Source organism: Arvicanthis niloticus, chromosome 8, assembly GCF_011762505.2.
Source record: "Arvicanthis niloticus isolate mArvNil1 chromosome 8, mArvNil1.pat.X, whole genome shotgun sequence".
In the NCBI taxonomy this organism is placed as follows: domain Eukaryota; kingdom Metazoa; phylum Chordata; class Mammalia; order Rodentia; family Muridae; genus Arvicanthis; species Arvicanthis niloticus.
Genome location: NC_047665.1, coordinates 34,511,998 through 34,528,954, shown reverse-complemented (window position 1 = coordinate 34,528,954; position 16,957 = coordinate 34,511,998). Strand labels below are relative to the sequence as shown.

General features: G+C 35.0%; 1 protein-coding gene across 2 annotated transcripts; it reads right to left on the bottom strand.

Moving 5' to 3' along the window:
* Nucleotides 1-6,794: 6,794 nt before the first annotated feature.
* LOC117714394 (prolactin-7D1) lies at nucleotides 6,795-11,780 on the bottom strand. Of its 2 annotated transcripts, none has more exons than XM_034511127.1 (6): nucleotides 11,750-11,780; nucleotides 9,926-10,098; nucleotides 9,177-9,215; nucleotides 8,162-8,269; nucleotides 7,574-7,753; nucleotides 6,795-7,001 (listed from the first exon to the last, which is right to left on the bottom strand). In XM_034511127.1, the coding sequence occupies exons 1-6, from the start codon at nucleotides 11,778-11,780 to the stop codon at nucleotides 6,795-6,797; spliced, it is 738 nt and encodes a 245-aa protein (XP_034367018.1). The 2 variants fall into 2 exon arrangements, with proteins under 2 accessions (XP_034367018.1, XP_034367019.1); XM_034511128.1 differs by having other exon boundaries at nucleotides 9,926-10,095.
* Nucleotides 11,781-16,957: the final 5,177 nt, after the last annotated feature.

Below are 16,957 nucleotides of genomic sequence, written 5' to 3'. Positions count from 1 at the left end.
GACAAACCCATTGCATTAGCTGTGTCTCAGATGGAATAAAAGAGGCAAAAGAAATAGTGTCATAGTATTTATATCACCTTTTTCCTGATTGTGGGAGCAGTGTGGCCACACCCATGTTGCTTTTCCTGATGAACTATGTCCCTTGATATTGAAGCCTCAATAAACTTTTCCTCATCAAAGATTTTTGTTAGCTGTTTGTTGTAATAAAAAATAATTTATATAAATGAAATCATTAGTGTTTATCACCTTAAAAGGCATGCACAGGTCTGCTGAGTGGCCTTAGTATAGAAGGTTCATGCTGGTTGTGCTGGCCAAGGATGAATGAGATATTGGACACTTATTCATCTGCACATAGAGTATCACCATACTACATAGGTCCTTGTGTACGACTGCCTCCAGACTGATGTCCTGGCCACAATTTGTAATTAACAGTTATCTTCTTAAAGGGCCCCAAACCAAAAGATTATATTCCCATGAACAAGAAATTTCTCTTTATTCTGTGTCTTCTGGTGATATCCTACCTACTCTGTCATACACCATATTTCCCAGTAGCTCAGTGACTACAAGCTTAATGAAGGGTAATGTAAAGTGTACACTGTATGATTTTTTGGTAGACAAAAGTACTTCTTATCACTGAAGCTAACCCATTTTGCATTAATATCTCTATCTCTATTCCAGTGCTCTCTTGCTTATTGTTTCTGATGAATTTCAAGATTGCCATGAAGCCATGTTCAATTAGCTATACTATTTTAGTGAACTGTCCTCTACACTTATAGTACTTAAGAAACGCTTAGGTGTCTCATCTGAATTTTTTCACATTTTCACTAGAAATGTTCTTTTGAAGTCATATCAAACTTTGAAAATATCTTTTTTTCTGTGACTCTTGTTTTGGTTTTTCTCCTTATTAATCCCTTCTCAAATATGTTGACAAGTTACAAGCCTGGTTAACATTATAGTCATTTTTACTCATGTGACCAAAGCCTCTCTATTGGACTGTCATTGAATTCAGTATTTGACAACTTGGGAGCTTTGAGAGGTTTCATGTTATCTTACCACTTATATTTCTTTTATGACAATTAGATTAAAATTTCTCAGCATATGTACTATTGAAAGGCTGATTACTTACAACTTTTCAGTGTCTAGAGAACAAGAGCCTTCTTAATGCTGTGCCTTAAATAGGGCATCTTTATTTCCCTCCTTCCCTCAATGCTCAGGGATCCTCATAGGAAAAAGAACATAAAATGTTCAAAAGCCATGGCTAGTGGATGAGTTTGAAAAAAAAACCCAGTGTTTTCTAAATACAATCAGGCATGTGTACTCTGAGACTGGGAGAACATGTAAATGGCCTACACAGGCTCAAGCCAAACAACATCCTAGCATGCAAATGCTTTAAGGCACACACCAAAGAAGGAACTTGCTTCAAACATCTTGTAAATTTTCATCACCTTAGTATAGGTCCAAAGCTTCAAGATCAAAGCTTTAAAATGTGAGTTTTGAGCGACATTCCAGATCCAAACTGTACCATAAAGAATCATAAACTCCTAGAAGACTGGACAAAGGTTTAAAGAAAACAGATCGATCCCTTGTCTAGTTTCAACTCACTGAAGAGATAAGTCATGTATAACTCATCATTGCTGAACAGCAGAAGCTCTTTTCTTGTGGCACCATACCTACTCAGTAGTATCATTTGTAGGATTTGCTTAAGCTGGAATAAATTTAGTAATTTTGGTTGCAAAGTGAATGGCATACATTAAAAAATGAACTTCAAACACAATTGGACAGACACTTAAATGTCTTCATCCTCTCTTCTTGTTCCAATCATGACTATTTTCATGTAGTTTCATTCTGCATTCTCACACACTTACTTCTGTTCAATATCTTGCTCATGAGACCAGCCGATGCCTCTATGGCTCTTACATCCTTTGATTCATTTCTCATTGGTGAGTCTTTGCTGAATTTCTCTCAGTCTCAGCACGGTGTTTCAGTAGGTCTTTGTGCATCTTCTTTTTTTTCTTCTACCAGCAGCTACACATTCTCATAACTCTTCACACCAGATAAACAGTTGTATTTTCAAGTTCTAGGGGGCCTTCATTTTTTGCAGTATGACTTGCTTTTCCTTGATATAGTAGGTTAAGATAAAACTCAAAATTGATATATCATTCATTGGAATTCTAAACACATTATCACCCTGGAGTAAAACCCATTTTAGCACCTGATTAAAAAATAACCATTGACTACCTACTAATGCCTTATAATGAACCTCAGTTTCTTTCTCTGGACATTGGATATATATGTATACTATAGAGTGAGTGTAAATAAGTTGGTGAGTATGCTGTCTTCCCATATTGACCAATCAGTAGCCCATCAAACCTTTAAAACTTCATCCCCAACAATCATATTCCAGAAAATTTGGCAAAACTGTGGGTTCACTTGTCATTTGGGGGCGGGGTTATTTGTGGCTTCTCTTAGCAGTATATTTTACCCTCTTTTAATAGTACAATAATTTACATGTTTATATATCCATAACAAGTTCACCTAAACTACTGAAAGAAAGATTATTTTTATCATCTCTGTTGCTATATGTAGTGCTCGGGGTGTTTAATTTCCCACTGCATCAGATCAATTGGTTTCTAGGTCTCATTTATTTCTGTCTTGGCTCTACTGCTCTTATTCCACTGTCATCTTAAATTGAAATCTATAAATTGTATACTAACCCTCATTAAAGCAGGAATGGCTGTTATCTTCCTTCTGAAATGTATTTTCTAGCTACTCTTGGCAGAATTAGGTGTAACAGCAACGACTCTAATAAATCTCATCTTAAAATTTAGATTATAGTCATGTGACACTAGTGAACAGAAACATTTTACCACCATATCTGAGTGATTTACCAAAAGTCTAAAATTGAATCTTGTTATGAACTTACAGAATACTGTGAAATTTATATTCACATAGGAATAAAGATAAAATTAAGATATATTTTATTTCCAAATGCTTCTTACTGATAAATTTCCATGTTTTAATTTAGAAGTATGAATAAACAAAAGAGAAGAAAATAACATGAAATATAGCATAGACTTAGATGCTTTTGACAAATAGTAACTTAGATATGAACTATACATGGATCTTACCACAATGTTCCACAGACTCAAAAGGCAAGGTGTGTTACGGAATTTAGTATGAATAATGATGTTCTACACAATTTTAGTTATTCTAGATGGAGGCACTGGAAGGTTTTCAATACCAGCAACCCTGACTATAATGAAAGGAATTGGTTGGATTGAAAACTTGTCTGAAAATATTAGGAATATTTATTGTGGAGTAGAAATTTTTCATGAATTGTGACATGGGAGGTGGTGAAGTTTTGTTTTTCTCTAAGACTCAGATGAATGGATGAAGAATGTATACTCCTAAAACAAATAAAACTGTCGGGAAAGTAAGAGAAGATTAATGGTATGGAAATAAAGATGAAAAAAAAAGTTTGTTAAGTGTTGAGGTTTGGTCTTTTGTTATCTATGGTAATGCTAAATGTGGGCCCTTAGGACCTGCTTGTCCCAGAAATGAGAGTCTATACATACTCCTTGGCCCCAAGTCATTTCTGATTAGTAAATAAAAATGCCAACAGCCAATAGCTGGGCAGAGGAGACATAAGTGTGGTTGAGGTTTCTCCAGGATTAGGGTTGGAGGAGAACCACAAGAAAAAGGAGCAGAAGGAGAAAGAAGGCGATGCTATGGGTCAGGTGAACATGTCCCTGAGAGCTGAACAATTGGAGTTACATGCAACCCAGAGAAGTAGTAAGTAATAATTTGGGGTTATCAATAGGAAAGTAGATTCTAACAGTGTAGAGGGTTGACAGCTACCCAGCTCTTGTACTGTTTATGGATTATTGTAAATATAAAAATATAATTTTCATTTTCCATCAGGATGGGATTAAATAATTTCCACAACAGTTAGGAGAGTCTAAAAAGCAAGATACTTTAAAATTTTTGTTACTTTAAGGCTGAAACACCCTGCTGTTCATTGTAATGTGTCTTCTACAACTTTCCTTTCTTTTAGTCTTTCCTTCTCTTCAAAGCTCTATTTCCTTCTGTTCACCAGTCTTTTCCTTTTATGTTCATCAAGATGCTGGCTGGTCAATCTTTCACTGTCTATTCATATTTGTATACCCCTAACACTTGATGGGTAGCATGGCAATCTACTTTTCTTTACAGAGATGTGACAGTGAGGTGAGCCAGTATCCTTGGTTGCTTAAAGGCAGCTGGCAAGATGAACTGTCCTTAAACAATCACAATTCTACAGACTGGGTAATTGAAATATTATATGACTTAGTTTTGTAGTAAGGTCAAATTAGCAATGACAGACATATAAAAACATGTCTGTGTGAGTGGTTCTCAAGAAATTATTTCTAGATATATTCACTCATGAGTTTTAAGGAAAGAATGACACCCTATTCTCAGGTACCCATGTGATTTTCTTAACTTTTCTGAACCTAAATGAAGAGCATAAAATTTGTAGGGACTCCAGCAAGAAGTCAACAGTGACCTTACAGTGTTTGCCATTCTATTGTTGACAGGACCGATTTTGAGATTTTTGTATCTGTTTGTCAAAAGCTCACTTTGGTAGCATGTATTCAGGATAAGAAGACCAATGGCAGTCTTATGATAGAGCTCGAAATGGCTAAAAGGATCTATTTAGGGACTCTTTCTGGGTGTGTATGCTCTCAACTAAGTATCTGAGGAAACAATAGTGTGCCTCATGAGAGAAGGAAATAAAATGAAGACCCCATAGGCTTCCAGTCCTGGGATTGAGTTATATCTAATTGAGTTGTTGGTCAAAGAGGTTCCATGGCTTTTGCCAAAACTATAGTCTGCTCTTCACAAACAGAGATCAAGGCCCTATTGCTGAAGATAGTGCCTACACAACTCACTCATCATGAAGAAGTTGAGTTGGTGCCTATATAGACCCTTTGTCTCTATGATCTAGCATCTTTGGTACAGGAAGGTAGCCTGCATGCTACCAAAAGAGAAACAGAAACACTAACCCAGCCAAAAGCTCCTTGGCCTATAATGATGTCCTCCATGAAAGGACAATGATAGAACAAAACTTATGAGAGTAAGCAATCAATATCTGGTTTGAGTGAAGTGAATCCCCTACCTGACACTGTTTATGTGACCAGAAATCTGAGACTAGATAGCCAGGAGCTAATAGAACAAAGCCAATACCACTATTTTAAATATTAAAACAACAACAAAATCAAAGGAATTAAAATGATTGGCCATTATATCCATAGATCAGAGCCTTCCACAGTCGTTTTCAGAGAATCTTCCTCCTGCAACAGACGGGAACAAATGTGGAAACCTACAGTTAAATATTAATCAGAGAATGAGAAACTCTGGGACACAGAGACATAAATGGGATGTCTCTACCATACGCTTCCTGGACTTAGAGAACTTTGTGGAAGAGAAGGCAGACAGAATATAAGAGGAGGAGGAGATGGAGGACACCAAGAAAACCAGGCCTTATAAACCAACATGGTCAATGCTTATATTAATTCACAGAGACTAAGACAGCATGCACAAGGCCTACATGGATCTGTACTAGGTTCTTTGTGTATATATTATGCCTTACAGTTTATACTGTTTATGGGAGTCTATAGTGTGAAAATGAGTAGGCCTCTGTTTTTTGTGACTGTTTTTCATCTTTTTTCCTACTGTTTGCTTGTTTCACCCAATTATGATGTGTTAATTTTTGTTTTATTTTATTTTATCAATTATTTTTATTATATTATCATTATACCTTTGAACCCTGTTTGTTTTCGAATCAGAGACAGAAAGAGACTGAATCCAGAAGGGAGGAAAGAGAGGGTAGAACTGGAAATAGTAGAGAGAGGTGGATAATATGTAATCATGATATGAGAAAATAATCTATTTTCAAAAAAAGAAAAAAATTAAAAGAACTTTTTTGCAATCAGTCTTTAACTTCATCACATAAATTGGCAATGGATGAACTTCCCCCTTTCCTTACTTCTTTATCCCATCCTGGCAAAATCAAAGGATCAGATACAGAGAAGTAGGAAGAAGACAACCTTAGTAGAAATGAATGAAGACAGTCTTTCCTGCAGTGTGACTTAAGCCACAGGAGAATGGTGCAATATGTTAAATAATTTGAATATGATAGGTTGTAACTAGACCAAATGAGAATTCATAGACAAGGACTGAAGAAACTAGATTAAATATACTTACAATATTGCTAAGAAGACAAAAACTCAGAAAGTAACAGCTGAAAATGAGATGAGAAATAGAGAGAGTTTTTTTACATTTATACGACTTTATTCATACATACTCCACCACTTAAATTCAAAACTTGCTTAACAATTAGTTATCATGCAGTGGCATGTTACTTTTATTTTTCTGGCATTTTACTGTGAAAGTTGGCTTAGAGGCCTGGCCAACTCTCTTAACATATCCCAATATTTCCAAATCTGTAATAAAAATATTGTACTTTTAATACTAATTTCATTCATGGATTCTAATAACTTTATCCACATTAACTTTATATAGTTCTAAAGTGAGTTATGAATTGTATCCTTTGCCAGTTGAACATCTAGGGTTTGGATAGGAAGATTTTGATGCTTTTGATAGACTTATTACTAAAGGAATAAAAGATACCAACCAATTTTCTTTCCATGCTTGACATATCTGATGTCTCTTTTTATTAATAGACACATTAGATTTAATCATATATTCAAAGGGCATAAAATTAGAAGAAGCTTCAAAAAGATGGATCATGTAATATCTCAAAATTCTGAGACATAGCAGATATCATCATAAAGAAGCAGACATTTTAGGAAATTGACTAGAAAATCAAGTGTTTCTAGGTCCATACGCAGGCAGAAGGAAAACATATAAAGAGCAAAAAATTGAGTTTCTTTATCAGCTGACTGCAGGGAGTCCAAATCTGACCAGATCGGGTAGTCTTCCTTTTCTTTGATTGCAGGATTAACCTATTGACCAAACATGATATTTACTTATTATTAGTGTTTGTATTCCTTGGACCTATGCCCTTCTAAATGTTGAATTACACTTAAGGAAATGTTATACATGAAATTTCAGTCACAGGCATGAGTTTCTGCTTCTGTCACAGGACACTGTAAGTCTTTATATTATTTAGAATCAAGAGGTACATACATACTTTTTCTTAGGTTATTTAATGCTAAATAAAGTACATCACTTGCAATTAGACAGAGGGTAATCCAGGATTCTGATACTTGAACATTCTCTTCTGTTTGTCCAATGGACAATCGAAAAACTGAGGGCAGTTTTTTCACGTAGGAAGCAGGTCATTGATATAAGAGTATTAAATGAGTTATTTGTGAGTATTATACTCAGCCCAGAAAAAGGGGCTTTACAGAGGACTTGAGGGAAGACTTGTTATTTTTTTGTGTATATCTTGTAATGAAGAGGTTAGATGCCTAACTTTAGATCTTGCAAAGTGAAGTGTTTCAAAATTTATCATTCACTACAGAAGTCACATCATTCATAGAAGAGAAAATTAGAGGGTAAGAAAATTACTCACCATGGATATTATTCTTATGATGTACTCTAGAAGGTCTTTGTTTTTAGCCTCAATCGTTTTGGCCTTTGATAGGATACTATAAGGACATCCTGGCAAAGCACTGAGTTCAGTCACTAGATGTTTCAGAGGGTCTTTCCAGGCCAGCAGCGTGTGGTGTATCATTTTCAAAAAGTCTTCAAACTATGTAACAGGTATTGTACAACCATATTAAGGTAAGTGAACTATAGAACAATAGTTACATGTGGTTTTTAATCAAAATATATGAACAAATATAGCTATATGCTATTCTAATGGAAAAGTGATTTCCTGAAGATGAAATGATGTAGTAATGTAAAAGTTATTCACATATAGTTTGCAAAACTGAAACAGTTAAAAAAAACATTTTATAATGAACAATATTATTGAACATATTATGCTTTCTGTCTGAAATCAAGTTTATACCATGAGTTTCATTTTACTGCGCACTCTTACCCATTGTTCCTACTCTTTCCAATTGCCACACCCCTCTCAGTGCTCATAAGATCCTGCCAGCATGGCACAGCCAAGGAACTGCATCATCTGCATTTAAGAGAAATGTAAAAGACTCACGGAGGTATTTCGGACATCCTCAATTGTTTCAGGAATGTTGATGGGAGCAGTGTGGCAGCTGTTAAAAGACTTGATTAATTTCTCCTGACTCTTGTGCAAATCTAATATCTGAAAATGTTTGAAAGAAATTTGAGTTAAATGAATGTTATGAGTTCATTAAAAATAAGAACATAAAAACAGAATACTAATCCTGTTAATAGACCTGTAATTTTTATAAATAAGCACTGCATAAAATCTAAAATTAACAGAATGACCTTTTACCTAATATTCAGTTTAAATCAATAACCTCATTTGACCTTTCACCTAACTTTCTAAACTACCATCCTCTTTTAATATTTACTATTCTTTTGTTCTGTCACTAATATAAAGCTTTATTATATAAATTGTAGAGAATCCTTAAACATGGCAAAAGTAAAACCATAGCATTTTCCAAATTTCATCTTTCAGTGTAATTTGAGTCTAAAGCTATAGTAAATATATATGATTATTTATCAATTTCTTGTTTGCTATTATTTCAAATTCATTTTTCCTATAACTCAGTATTATAAAAATCATTCACTTTCTATTTCTAGTGAATATATATATATATGCCATTTAAATTCTACCATAAATCCTGAATGAAATTGTATTAATTATAATAGCATTAGACATAAAAGTTGGCCATTTTAGGAGATGCTAAGCAACAAGGAAATTCAGAACAAAAGAAGACTAATTAATATGTAAATATTTTGACCTTATAATCAATTTTCTTTTTTTAGCAAATTTTTTGCAATTTTATGCCATAAGCATAAGTGTTTAAAAATAAAACATAAATTTGATAATAACTTGAATACCTATTTTATTCTTTGCAAACCCTATTCTCAGAAGCGGTCCCATTTCCAAGCTTTTTATAGTGGCTGAGGTTTTCTTTCACCTGGGGAAGGGTTTTATTTGGATTGGTTCTTGCTACTTTCTCATGCAAGGCTCAAGGCAATGATTAACAGATTAACAAGACAAAAATCAGTGAGGCACTTACAAACTTATTGAACATGTCTGAAGAGAAGGAGTTGCTGAACTAAAAAAGAATGAAGGAACAGAATAAATCATTTATGTAAACATCATAAATACATTTTATTGCAAATGCAGAGACACACTTTCTAGGTATCCCTGTTATTGAAGCTTTGTCTATTGTCTCCTTGATTGACCTTGAAACAGATAACATTCAGCCTCTTCCCACTTCTAACTCAGTCTTCCCATTGAGTAAATTCATGCACTGGAAACCTTTAAAAAGCAACTTCTAGCCCGGCACATTTCCAAGGAGGCAATAGATCTACTTCCCATCTTCACATCTTGCAAATTTAGATTAGTTGTATTCATTCCATTCAACTCCTCATAATACATTTGTCCTTTATGACATCTGAAGTGTGCTAAGCAATGATACCATAGAGACTGACCTGCTCTAAACAAGGTAAGGAAGTCACAATTCTTCACCAGCAATATCTTTTAGGTTCTTATGTCAGAACTACATATATGAGACCTTTTTTTAGAATAGTTACATAGAGGCAAATAATTAAAACTATTGAATGGTTTCGTATGTTTTTGAGATATCATGAAACTGCCCCAATTCTCCCTTTTCCACCTTTGAGTAGCATCTATCTTCTTTTATGTTTGAAAGAAGTATTAAAAACTCGTTTCACGATGCTTTCTGTTAAACTATCGTGTAATGCACTGCTCAATTGGAAAATTCCCTTTTAGGATAAAGTCATGAAATAATGAGGTACTTACAAATTCTTTGCGCATGATTACACCAAGCTTAGCAATCTTTCCAGAAAGTACAGTGGCATTATCAAACAAGTTCTTCAGGTCATGTAGGACAGCCTCACTGACATTTATGGGTGCAGAAGACACCTTCTCCCACAGGAAAAGGTTTGACACCAGCAGCATCAGGACAGTCCCTGCTATAAAGAACAGAAGCTGTGTACAATGAGAGATATTCATCTGAGGTTTTTCAACAGTAATAGTATCCCTGCCCATTGTCCTCCTCTGTATGATCTGGCATTATAAAACTAAGGGAAGCTGACGCTGGCCAAGGACAAGGAAGTGGGATTCAGGCAAAACAGACATCTCACATTAGTCTAGAACAAAGAAGTAATTTCAGGCAGGAATCCAAATCTTAGGCTAGAACAAGGAAGTGGGCTTTAGACATGAAAATGGCTTTGGGCTAGGACAGGGTAGTTGGTCACCCTTATAAGCCCTTAAGAAACAGTGATCATGGGAGTATTCACAGAATTTGGTTTATTGCTTTGCTTGTTCTTTGACTATTTGTGTTTATTGTCTTGCTTGTTCCTTGACTATTTGCATCTATTGTATTGCTAGTTCCTTAACCTAGAACTGACCTTAATACTTGCATGTAATTAAAATGATATAAAAGCAAAAAGGAGGAGGGGGACAGGATAGGGAAGTTTTTAGGGAGGGGAAATAATGAAGGGGGATGACATCTGAAATGTAAATAAATAAACTATCCAATAAAAAAAAAAAGCTAAGTGAGTGAGTAACATCTTCCACTGTAAAATGCAACAAAATAACTAATTTGAACAAATGCATAGTTTGACAAGTAGGTGACTTCTCACATCTTTGGATTTCTGTCAGACATGATTCTGAAATTTCCAAGCATTTGGGACTTCCACTAATTATAAGTGAATGGAATGACTTCCATTTCTTTAGGTAGTTAATATCTTGAGAACTTACACTATCAGATGTCACACTGTGCAAGACTTTGTTTTGCACTCAATGGGAACAGAGCATGTTTGCAAGGCTGGCACAACACCTTTAACCAAGTCTTGTTGCCTGCTAGGAATAAGCACATGACTGCCTGCTTCTTAATCCTGAGGAAGAACAGAATCCTCTCAGAAGAAGAATTCTGTACACTGAATCCATTGATTACTGGAATATTACTATTCAAGAGTTTTCCCCCAAAGCTTGCATTGTGTTTTCCTTTTGTGTGAACTTGCTGTTTACAATAATCCTACGAGTAGAAGGAGTCTCTGTAATATTATCAAAATGTCTTGATAAAAGGGAAGACTTATAAATATAATTGATGTTCCTTAGCTGCTTTTTTTTTCTGATTATTTGGTGGAGAAGGCTAAATATCAACACTGTAAAAAAAAAACTGTCATAAGTGGACATATCTATGTCAACTATGACTTTTTGAGGTAGATCATTCCATATTATTGGTATCTTATGACTATTTTAATTTATGCAGAAACATCATGATTTCTCATACAATGTGTTAGTAACGTTCACATTCTCTATTTCAGTCTCCTAAGAAAATGAAAAATTTCTCTTGACACTGCTACATGACTCTAGGCTAAGATTACTGCTTTTTAAGTAACAAAGATCCATAAATGCACTGTGTATTTGTTCCTAGAATAATGATTTGAAAATGTTTCTCAGATCCACTGGGCTTTACTTCTCCTGGTTAGTTATTAATCAATGTCCTTCATTCATGATAAGAAAAGGATAACACCAGAAAAGCAAACTGTCCACCACCTCTGCAATATAATTCAGTACCTAAGCTGAGTGGAAGAAATTTGGTAAACAGTTACTTACAGGAGCAGGGTTGAATCAAAGAAGGGGGCATCTCTGCAAAGTCCTACTCAGGCTCTTGAATCCAGGAAGATGCTTCACTGGAGTTGGAAGCCTTCTATGCCTTTACTCTCTACCTCTTATATAGGCTAACACTATAACCTTAAGGTTACACACTGGTATGAGGAAAAGGAAGTATTAATTCCCATTATTTTTCCCTCAGGGTTTAAGATGCCTAGATACCATGAGCACTAATGTAGCTCTAAGTTCATGGTTTATCTTATTTTTAGGTCTACTGATATAGTTCTATGTACATGGTTCATCTCATTTTTATGTTGAGAGTAAAACAAATTATACTGCAAGTAGCCACAGCTATTTCTTCCTCATAAAAACTGATGCCAATTTCTTGCTTTAAGTAAATATCTATGTCATAGACCTTTTTTCCTTTAAGATGTTATATATTCTAAAATTTTCAATGAAACTTGGATGAAGGTCATATATATTTCATTAGGTTTAGACCATTGGGATTCAAAACCTCAGTAAAAGTCACCCTTATTGAATTTTATGCTCATGAGTCTTTGACAACACTCAAGGAACTTGGTGAATTGTTTGCTTTTTCATATTAGGCACATGGGAATGATAATTTAATATTAAAATACAGATGTCTCGAAGGCTATTTTGCAAAAGAAATCAGAAATCTGGCTGCCTTTGTTAATCACAGTCAATAAGCTACTTGAGTGGGACCCTGCCCTGAAATTTTCATTTCCACCATGCCTGAGCCTAGCCTCATTCTGTTCTAGTCTGATCCTGAACTCTGAAATCTATCTCCCTTTTACAAGCATAAACAAACAAACAAACAAACAAACAAAGCATAACTGGGTGGGATGTCCTGCCATTACTACTCCATTATCTCTATATCTCCTTGCTTAGTAATTTTCTAACAAGTTGGCTCATCCTGCAGCTGCTATTATTTCTTTAGATTCATGAAGCCCTTTATATAATTCATATTGCATCCTTATTTTTGCATAGTTGAGAAAATATATATTTTCAAACCCATGTATTTAGAGCTATTTTCCATAGTCTTAAGGGCTGTCCTAAAGGTCCTAGGGTTTGCCATTTTGTTGAGACATAGCCACACCCTCGAATGCTGGACTCCTGCTGTTTCTAATTATCATGGAGTCATTTAACATTAACAGAGAGGACATTCCTCAAAATGAAAGAGTCCTACTGGTGGGTCCAGAAAATATGTACATTATTCCACAAACAAGCTTTAGACCCACAGTACTCATGGAAGTTCACATTGGGGCCCTTTCTAAGGACAGAAACCATGTCACTATGACCCTACCAAGGTCACACAGGGATACCCAAGAAGGTGGGTGGAGGAAGAAAATACTGAGAGAAATTTAAGGGTGAGGTAGAAATCTACTGAAATGAAGTATCTATGGAATCTATGAGAATAACCCTAGTAAAGACACTAAGTAATGGAGAAAATGGAGCCTGGACCTGACATCTTCTGTAAACAGACAATACCTGAAGTGGAGTGATTGGACATAAACCCAATCAAAAAACTTTTGACCTATAGTTTGTTCTGCCTATAGAGTATGCTGGGACCAGAGCCATGAAAGAGAGTTCTTCCAGCAAATGGGTGCAGATACAAAGTCCCAGAGCCAGAGCTTGGGGAGTCCTTCAGAGGATGGGGAGGAAGAATTGGAGAAACCAGAAAGGTTAGGCATATACCACAGGGACATGATTCCCTGAAAAATGATACCCCAGACTCAAACAGTATGTAAACGCAAAGAGTGTTTTATTCTGCAGAAGTATAGCATGTTGGGGTCTACCATTACTAAAATAGAGAGACCCCAAAGTGAGCTCAGGCCTAGTTTAAAATACATTAGGGGAATTCCCGGGTAGGTGACTACTATCTTAAACTGTTGGGTTCATCTCTATACAAATTCCAGAACCATTACTGACGCAAGCAGCTGGAAACAGTAGCTAGGGAAGTCTGGAAACTGTTGTTGACCCATTGCCCTTGCCTCAGGCCAGGTGGCTTTGACTAGCTGACTGAAGCCTGCCTGAGGGTTTTCTAAGTAATTGACTTGCCTGGGCTTGCCTAGACTTGCCTGGTTCTTGGAAACAGATTTAGGCCTAGTCTCCTTAACTGCCAATTTGAAGCCTGTCATAGAATTAGCCTAATTCATCCCTTTCAAACAGCACTCATAAAATTAACTAAGTGAGTTTCATGGGAACTCACAGAGATCAGGGAGCCTATAGGGGTTTGACCTATATCCTCTTCATATATTTTATGGAGTAGTAGTTTGATATTCTTGTGGAAATCCTAACAGAGGGAACATAGGCTGTCCCTGACTTTTGTTGCCTACTTGTGGGATTTTTTTCTGCCTTCTGGGTTGCCTTGTCCAGCCTTGTTATGATGACCCGTGCCTGGTCTTACTGTAATTTGTCATGCAAAATAATAGCTGAAAATAGTAAACAGATAAAGTAATTGAACTCAGGCAGAACTAAATAAAACAGAAGATAAACAACAACAACAACAACAAGTGGCAACCCTTTATCAAAGTTAACCAAAACCAGAAAAGACCCAAATTAAAATTTGAGAAAAAGGGAGTACCTTACAAAAAGTAACAGGGAATTCACAAAATCCTAAGGTGTTTTAAATATCTGCATTCTAGCAAATTAAAAATCCTAAAATAAATTGATAAGATCTTTGATATATTCAACCTACTAAAGTAAAATCAGGACAAAATAAGCAATTTAAGCAAAACAAATATCTCTAGTGAAAAAGAAGTAATAGTTTAAAAAGATAACCCAACTTCAAAAAGCCCAGGGCCAGATAGATTCAGCACAGAATTCTACCAGACTATATAAGAAAATCTAGTGCTAATGCTCTTCAAATTATTCTGCAAAATAAAAATGGAAGGAACATTTCCTAATTCTTTTTATGAAACCACTATTACTCTAAAACAAAAATCATACAAGGATACAAAAACAACAAAAGAAAATTACAGACCAATACCATTTATGATTATAGTTGTAAATTTTACAATAAAATAATTTTAAATTGAATTCAAGTATACATCAGGAAATACCATTTACTTTGATCAAGTTGGCTTCATCTAAGAGATGCAGAGATAATTCAACATATGCAAATGGATAACCATAATCCAAACATAATCTATCACATAAACAGACAAAAGACAACAACCATATAATCATCTCATTAGATGCAGAAAAGGCTTTAGACAAAAATCACCATCACGATAAAAGTCCTAAAGAAACTAAAGATACAAGGGATACACCACAACATAACATAGACGATTTGCAGCAACATTTAACATCATCTAAACAGAAAGAAACTCAATATGTTTCTAATAAAGTACGAAACATATAGCATTTGAAGTCTTAGCTAAAATAATAAGAAAATTGAAGGGAAGCAAGTCCATTCAAATAGAAAAGAAAGAAATCAAATTATCCTTATTTGCAGATGATACTATTTAATATATATATAAAAAATTCCTAAGACTCCATAACGAGGCTTCCACAGCTGATAAACACCTTCAGCAAATTAGCATGGTACAAAATTAATGTACAGAAAATCAGAAGCCTTTCTATATGTAAAAGGTATAATGAGAAAAAAAATTCAGGAAACAGTGTTTTTCACAACAGCCACCCTCAGGGACATACTCCAACCCCACAAAACCACACCTATTCATTCTCAGGTAGTACCACACCCAGATGATTAAGTATTCAAATAAATGAGACAATGGAGGCCATTTTTTTATTGAAATGACCATCAGAATCTCTGTTGTTTTTAGCTTTGAGCTATGATATTGTAGCTTCTTTCCACATCAAAGCTTATGTTTTCAGTAGATTGAGACTATCACGAAATCTATACCTGATCAAAATTCAGGGTGTCCAACCCTAACTGATAAATTTCAACATAATTCCTACACTTAAACATAAGAAACATTAAAAAAGCAGGGAGCAGAAAGATTGTAAAAGCCCTAAGAAAAAGATACCTACTTGAGGTTATGTCTATTAGCTGTGACAGGGGCTTCTACTCATGAAACCTTAACAGTATAGTCCTCTTCTGGATTTCTGTTTCTCTGTCTTTTTATAATTAGATTAAGGATGGAAGTCATGGCAAATTTTTGTCTTCAAACATTTATAACATATTATTTTAAGTTTTATTATTGACTAGTGGTAAAAATTTCTATCATTTAAAATATTCTCTCTACACATAGGAAGCTTCTTCAGGAAAACTGATCCCTTAAGATTAGGGATGATTTCATCTAAGTTTTTTTCTCAAACTGTAAGCATCTTAGACTTTAAACTAAGGCAGAATATCATACCTGCAAAAATCTGGTAGTCTCTTAATTGTCATTTCAATGATGGATTAAAAAAAATGTTAACTTATTCTCCCACATTAATTCCTTACTTCCTCTAAGTAAGGAATCTATGATAAAATGGGATGATAGCATATATCTAAGGTATTAGTGTTTCAAAAACATGTAAGAAAATTTAGTTTTTCAAATGTGAGTTGATACACCTAAAGTATGTTTCATCCTACTACAGAGAAACTTACTCAACTGTGTTCATTTCTGCTCTATTCATAATAGCCAGATAGTGGAAATAAACAAATTAAATATCCTTCAAATGATGAATGTAATTAAAGAATGGGATATATTTATAAAACGGATTATTATGCAGTTTTAAAAAATGAAATCATTAAATTTTAGGGTAAATTGATGAAGCTAGAAATAAGTCATTCTGAGTGAGTAACTCAGAACCCTCCCCACCCCCCACCTTCAAAAAAAATTGTTTGTGGAGGCAAGCTGTTAAGTTACTGATAAGAAAAGCTACAGTCTATATAATCACAGAACTTTGGAAGCTAGTAAGGTATTAGAAGGGAGAGAATGACCTTCCTGGGAAGAAGAAATGGAATACTTATGGGTGGATCGGGCAGAATGAGAAGGACTGGAATGGAAGGCTGACACAGAAAAGGGAAGGATGGGAGAGAGAAATAAACAGGGACACCTAAAACTAAGGGCCTCTTAAGTAATGATATGGAAACCAGGTACAGCAAAAGCTTTCTGTATTATATACGTATATGAAGATATTTTAAATGAAATTGCAAAATAATAGGAGAGGCAAAGCCCAAACTGGACATGTATGATCATGAAATGAAACTTCTAGTACCAGAAATGGGTTGTATCT

What these genes read in the sequence shown, in the direction of transcription:
- LOC117714394 (XM_034511127.1), bottom strand. Translation starts at nt 11,780, where the DNA reads ATGCCCCCTTCTTTGATTCAACCCTGCTCCT. An exon ending in TAATCATGCGCAAAGAATTT is followed by an intron (nt 9,216 to 9,925) that starts GTAAGTACCTCA and finishes ATTCTTTTTTAG; the next exon opens with TTCAGCAACTCCTTCTCTTC. An exon ending in CAGACATGTTCAATAAGTTT is followed by an intron (nt 8,270 to 9,176) that starts GTAAGTGCCTCA and finishes AAACATTTTCAG; the next exon opens with ATATTAGATTTGCACAAGAG.